The 7012-nt window shown below is 36.9% G+C and overlaps 2 protein-coding genes across 6 annotated transcripts in view; both read right to left on the reverse strand.

Annotated features, from left to right (window-relative positions):
* The window catches only part of NEK10 (NIMA related kinase 10), a 93924-nt gene extending 93580 nt beyond the window's left edge, over nt 1-344 (reverse strand). For both annotated transcript variants that reach the window (XM_031553945.1, XM_019616525.1), the window contains exon 1: nt 203-344. The gene's annotated coding sequence lies outside the window, so the exon portion shown is untranslated. The remainder of the gene's footprint in view (nt 1-202) is intronic.
* Nucleotides 345-447: 103 nt separating this feature from the next.
* The window catches only part of SLC4A7 (solute carrier family 4 member 7), a 59876-nt gene continuing 53311 nt past the window's right edge, over nt 448-7012 (reverse strand). For 2 of the 4 annotated variants that reach the window (XM_010712878.3, XM_031553944.1), the window contains 2 exons: nt 5376-5483; nt 448-4809 (listed from right to left, as the gene is read on the reverse strand). In XM_010712878.3, the coding sequence (XP_010711180.1) occupies nt 4728-4809; nt 5376-5483 (190 nt within the window). In that variant the 3' untranslated portion in view covers nt 448-4727. Of the gene's footprint in view, nt 4810-5375; nt 5484-6907; nt 6960-7012 lie in introns of all 4 variants that reach the window. The other 2 variants (XM_031553943.1, XM_031553942.1) reach the window with 2 other exon arrangements.

The following is a 7012-nucleotide window of genomic DNA, read 5'->3' on the forward strand; positions in this document are numbered from 1 at the left end:
TACACCTTTGACATCTTTACATCGTACCTCCCTGCGACTTTAATCACGCCACGGCTGCACCATCTGACTCCCCGAGTTCCCCCGCCCGCCCCGCGGGCCGGCTCTCTCCCAGACAGGGGCCTGCAGCCGGCCCTCATGGCACGGCCTAACAGCCTCTCCCCACGCGGCTGTCATTGGGACACCCCTGCCCTGCCCCACTCACGCGGCAGACCCCGCACGCAGCCTCCGCCACCGCTTCACCGTCCTCGGGAGAGCGGCCCCAGCCGGCGGCCAATCGCACTTCCTCTTCTTCGGGAACGGACGACGCGGCGGCCAATCGCAAGGCGCCGTGCTGGGAGGCGCGATAATCCCCTAGCGACGGCGACGCCGCTCGCCGTTGCCATGGAAACGAGGACGCCCGGCCGGAGCGGCAGCCCGGCTCTCCGGCACAAATACAAGAAGGCGACATATTGTCCAGTAGATTTTTATTGCTTTTGCCAACTTTCTGAAACGTTACAAAAGATAATTTTATTCTACCAGTAATTAAAACAACGAAGGCTGGATCTTTCACATTGAAGACAAGTCTGAGATCGGTGTTCTCTATACAAACTGAAGATCGATTCTACATTTGGGATTCCGTTACAAAGTACGAAAGCATCGCTGCCGTTAGAAAAGCGGTCATAAAAAGTGGAACCGTAGGGCGTGTGATGGCGCCTCCGACCAGCGGCACTGAGGTCAGAGCGCGGCTCAGCTGCGGGTGCTGAACCTCGGAAGACAGCGCTGCGCGGAGCACCGCAGCACAGGGGCTGTATTGCAAAGGGTGTGCCTCGCCCCAACGTGGTGGCGTAGAAAAGGACTGGTTTTCAAACTCATTATACTAAATCCAGTATGAAAGTGTCTTTTAGATTAAATTCAATGCCAACTAAGAAGTTCCTATCAGTTCTCCCTAAAAAAAAAAAAGTTATAGAATAAAACGGACTTAAAATTCTAAGCAATTTGCTTTGTATTCATAGCACTAGTCTTACACTGACTCAAAGCTGTGTGCTTCTAGTCTTAAAATTTGCTGTAAAATAAATTAGTTGGTATAAACAAAGTATTTCACACATTCGTACTGTACTTTATAATAAATTTCACCTAAATGAGTAATTAAAACATTACTAATCACAGAAAGCAAAAGGAAACCTAAAATCATCGTGATGCTCATCTAAGAGGCTACACTGTGAACTGAAAATCATGAGTCATTTATCGTAGATTTACAGAACGTATGTACAAGACAATCCTTTAAAATTGTGCAGACTCTGTGACAGGACACCACAGGTTTGTCACAGGTGTATTTTACAGAAGCTGAACCTGCCTGACACAAGGCAGGAAACCACCACATAAAGACAAAGATGCAAGTGAAGCAAATGAAAAGTTACGGGAAAGCTTCCTTTACATACAGAAGAAAAAAAAATGGCCTGTACATTTGGTTGAAAACCCCAACAGGGCGTTAGAATTCTATCCTAGCAACCTTACCACGACTAACTTGGCAATTTGGAACATTTCTCTAAACAACAACATATTCTGTTGTAGCTGCAAAATTCATCTAGGAAGGTATAATTAACTTGGGCATATGTAAACAGAATGAAAGCATGTCATTGTAATACGTGAGAAGTACTGAGAAGGAGTTTTGTAGAGTTTAATTTAAACAAAAGACTGTATTTTAAGTGAAATATTTTAGATGATAATTTAAATGGAGCGGTCAAAATTAAGACCTACACTGTATGTAAACATTCATATTTATAAATAAATTAAAAAAAAGGGAAAAACAAAAACAAAACCAAAAAAAAAAAAAGAACAGACTGGGGACTTCCTGAGGTGGCTCTGCAGCCAGATACACAGTAGCACTAAGCTCCATTCCGGGAAACCAAGGCATCAAAAAAAAAAAAAAGTGCAGGACTGTTCATTTACCTCTAACTGCTGGAATGGAAATGTATTGGCTTAATTTTTATAGGGCTTAGCCCCTATGAAAGAATCAGTGCACAGTTATTATCACTGCTCCTTTGCACCCCTTAAGGCAAAACTTATCTATATACAGTCCACAATAATCTTAGCTTTACTTCAACTATGCACAAATTTAAAGCAAAAGTGGTATACAATGAGCAGTAAGTTACTTAATCATAAGTTATCCATTTTTTATGCACTCAATACCAGGTTGTCTTCTATTCACATGGGGGAAAAAGTGCAAGCAGGACACGCTACTAACAAAGAACACTGGAACTAAAGGTCACTGTAAACTGCTTTGCAAGTCAAGGTATTTCTGGCACTGATGGAAGCATCTACAGAATTAGAATTAAAGAAATACTGCAATTAGACTTGTGGGCTTTGGTGGCTGGTTTGCTGTTTATAATCTTCACAAGAAAAACGCCTGCTTCCTGCAGTATTGGCCATTCTTTAACTCTTCAAAAGCAGAAGCCAGATAAAAGTTGTATAGCACCAGGGAACCCTGATTTCTGGCACTGAAGAGTTAAAAAAAATGTAAGAAGCTTATAATCATCTTCTGACTCTTGGAAACAATCATGGAGCTCTGAATATGATGTATAAAATACTACTAAGAAGAGTGGTACAAAAGTAGCTTATTGTGGATAACACTATGTAAACTGCTCAAAATAGTATTTTCCTTCTTAGATTCACCAGTAGCCAGCTAATAGCCAGTAACTGATGAGCAGATGAGTTGGTTTGTTGTGGGTTTTTTTTTCTTTTGAATAATGCAACTATCTGCCATATTTTCATTGCATCTCAGTTTCAATAGAGGGAAAATAGCTATTTCCTGAAAGAGCAAATACTCAAGCTAAGGCACAAGCTACACCATTATCTAAGGATAAATGGGCACCACCCTATAGAGTAATGCAGACCTCACTTTCTTTTCCATGAGCCTTTGTCATGAGAATTTGGGTAGGATCTTTCATACTGCTGTATGCTATTATGTATTTTCAGTAAACTGCCTTATCAATTCAGTCAAATGGAGAAAACAAAAAAATAAACTATTAAATTGTGTGTAATGGGAATGGTTAACAGCCCATATAACTTCAGCATTATTTTCAAATATTTCTTCTTATTCCAACTGATGGATTTATTTTCATAATATATAATTATCTTTCATCTCATTATTACTTGTCTGAAGAATACCAGAATTCCAACTCAGGTGGTACTTCCAGATGAACTCTGCCTTCCTCCAAATCTGCTCCTTTGCATTCACTGAGAATTTTACCACGAAGTCCACAGTAAAACTCACAAATCTACCAAAACAGAATTAAGCTAACAGTATGTTCTAGTTTGAAATGTGCACAGATGCTAATTAAAGCCTTTATAATACATCCAGAAAGGGTTGGTAGAATCTAAACAGACCATTTCAGAAATTTAAGCCAAAAAACAAAGGCATAAGGCAAAAAAAATATTAGTAATGGAAACTGAAGCAGGTAATTGATCAAGCTTTTCATTTACATATAAAATTCTCACCATCTCAGATTTTACACTGCTAAACACTAAACCTCAAAAATGTAAGTACAATAAATGCACTTTTTAAATCAATGCATTTTTAATCAATGAACCTCCAAAATCCCATTTACTTCAATAAATGAATATTTACTTTTTCAATTCTTCTAACACGATAAAAATTTATACTAATTAAAATAAATAAAATGCTTAAAATAAGTTGGTGTGCTATCATATATGCCCTTTACAATGAAGAGAATCAGAACTGTACACAGAAATACCACAAGCAATTTGTAATCCATAAAATAATACTGATCATAAACCTACTACAGAATTAAACTGTGGCTAATTTAATCAAATATATAATAAATTTTAAAAATGAATTGACCAAGAAAGATATTTTGATGAGGACATGAAACACTCTGAAGTGTCAGTCTTAGAAATGAGTAAATCAGTTTTTCAAAGTCAATGGAAAGTGTAAATAAAAACAGGTAAAGAAATCAAGAGCACTACTGTAGCAAGTATAACTTCCTACAGAACAACTTGCCTATAAGTTCAATTTATACTGAGTAAACACAGATTTCAGAATGGCAAATACTGACTTGGGACTGTAACTACAGTTACTAAAATCATATGGCTACTAGATGAAAATGAAAAAAATCAGGGGTATATTTAAAAGTAGCAGAACAGGATATTTACATGTATTTCAAGGGTTATTTAGCCATCTGACTTTGGCCTCTAGTACTTCTCTGTAAAATATGAGTGACAGAATCCGAAACACATTAGCATGTAGTGGAGACAGAAAACACAGTAGTTCATGTTAACAGTACATTAATATCTGATCTATGAAATCACAAAAAAAGTATACCCTGCAAAAACAAGCAGTAACTTCCTGCATGGAAAACAAACTTCTGTAGCACACGTTATAAACAGAGGTAATGCGAAATTCTAAGCGATGTGGACCAGTCATCATCAGCAAAAGCTGATTGAACTTTTATGCACATACTGATTATTGAAAATAATATGCATTCATTACAATATTCCTATTTAAAATGAAAATAAAATTCCCAATAAAATAAATAGCTGAAGTGTGATTACCACTCAACTGATCTGTAAGCAAATCTTCTCATGTCAGCATATCTACAGTTCCCTAAACAATGGCAGAATTAAATACATATTACTCCTTAAATTGGAAATCACACTTCAGTGGTATAATATCCTACAATGATATATATACACACACACAAAAACACACAATTCCCCCTGGTTCAGTTCTATAAAGATGTTTCAGCATCCACGTATTTCACAACAGGTGAATCTTCTACATTTATTTTCACACTTTCTGGTTTCTCAGGGCTGTTGAAAGCAAAGATAATCATTTAAGATATTGTTCTTCTTTCTCAAAGTTAGTCAAACTCAAGAGTCAAGATAGTACTTCATTCAAATATATTTCATATCCAATAAAAATACTATCTGAGCCATTTTAATTTTTAGAACTCTAAACTAGGTTGCGTAAATATCCAAACCCACCAACCCAGTGGAAGATCCAAGCAGCAGTGAAAATGCTGTACTTACCTTTTATTCTCTCTGGCATTTGTAATATTCAGGACCAAACATGCTCATATACACTCTAATATAGCTTTTAGATTCCCTAAACCCATCAGAGTAGCATACAACTGTATTAAGCAAATTAAAAGTAGCATTAAAATAGTAATAATGCACTTAACAACATCCTTCGACATTGTTTGATCTCAGAGCAGAGAGCAAAAATTAACTCAAAATCAAGTTCCTCCCAAATGAAAAGTCCATATGTAAACCACATACGCTTATCATCTGATACATACTTCAATAAATATGAGTACAGTAATTAGCTACCAAAGACATGACAAAAGTTAGAAAAACATGTGAGTAATTATAGCTACCTCAGGTTAGCTCTGGTTACTTTGGCATTCTCAGTACTCATGGACAGAGCCTTCCACTGTGCAGTTTTGGCCATTTCATCTGATATGTTTACAACTGAGGGATCAATGCTAAAGAACAAACATACTTTCTGGTTAGTATTCAATGCCCTTTAAAGACGTTATACTTGTCACTCATAAATCACATCAGTTGTGCCTTCACTCAACGTTTATGCAGCCACAAGTTGAATTCATCACTTACCACGGTACTTCAGTGAAAATTTCAAAGTGTATTAATTCACTAGTGGTACCTTAATCTCATGATATCATCAACAGTTTGTCACAGATAGTCACAATCTGTTAGTGGTATCTCATTTCTAAATTATCTCTAACTTCAGAAAATTATTTTGTATATTTATAAATAATAAAATGAATCATACCGTTCTGTTAGGGCATGCATACATCAGAATTATTTTAAGCTGTTTCCAGTAAACAACCAAATGTTAATAAAAGTCTGGAAGTGGTAACTCAGTTCAGATTAAGAAGTAGCAGAAATTTGTATGTCTTGACTTTTTTTTTCCCCTATTAAAGTTCAGTCTCACAGGCAGTAAGCTTTCAAAATCTGTTTTTGACCTTTGCCTTTCACACATTTACAGGTAAAGCAGACTTAAACATCCCTACAGACAATGCCTAACCTTCAGAATCTACTCTAGATTTATAAGACTACATCAAAGTATCACAGAAACACTTCAAAGGCTATTTTTCACTGGGAATCCCCACAAGTTGTAATACAGTGAAATACATAGTAAATACACATGCAGACAATTGATGAATAGCAGTTGCTCAATTAAAAAAAAAAAAATTAGATGTTTTTGTAGTCTTCAGTTGAAGTTGGATTGAACCTGCTCTTAGAGTAGACGATAGGATTGAGCAGGAATACACATCTAAACTGAAAACCTGCCTGTTCCCAAGCCAATTTAGATGTTATACTAAAGGATGTGGTTTAGTGGAAAAATATTGGTAGGTGGACAGCTGTACTAGATCATTTTGGAGGTCTTTTCCAACCTTGGTGATTCTATGATTGAATCAGGGTAGACCCAACACCTGAATTTTAATGTAGGAATTTTTAGTATTGGACAAAAAAGTTGGCATGCTATTCATTTGTCACAACTTCCAGGTGTGTTGAACAGCTGTAAAACACCTGACAACTAACCAGAATACATCTCTAGTACAAAAAACACACACAGAGGCAAAACGCCTTCCAGTGCTGTGAAAATGCAGCGCTTCCTTTTCTGGAAGAAAGCTGATAACCCTGCTGCCCTTCAATGTACATTCTGAAATTACCCTCCTTAAGCAAAACCACTGCCTGCAAAACAATTTTATTTTTATATCACAGAAATTAGCATTCCCTTAAATAAACCACTGAAGAACTGCACATTTAGTGCAGTTAGAAAAATCCAAGTGGCTGGTAAACACATGGCTCAACTGATGCTATTAGTTGCTTAATACTCAATTTTTCATGCACAGTAGCACACAAATATTCCACAAAAACTGACCAAGGAAGTTTCTTCACCTTGAGAACAGCTGGTCGAAATTGAGTCATCAGATCTGTTCAAGATGGTCATGTAAATTTATAATTAAAGATGTTTCCACCAAAAAAA

The sequence above is a fragment of the Meleagris gallopavo genome, chromosome 6 (genome assembly GCF_000146605.3).
Source record: "Meleagris gallopavo isolate NT-WF06-2002-E0010 breed Aviagen turkey brand Nicholas breeding stock chromosome 6, Turkey_5.1, whole genome shotgun sequence".
In the NCBI taxonomy this organism is placed as follows: domain Eukaryota; kingdom Metazoa; phylum Chordata; class Aves; order Galliformes; family Phasianidae; genus Meleagris; species Meleagris gallopavo.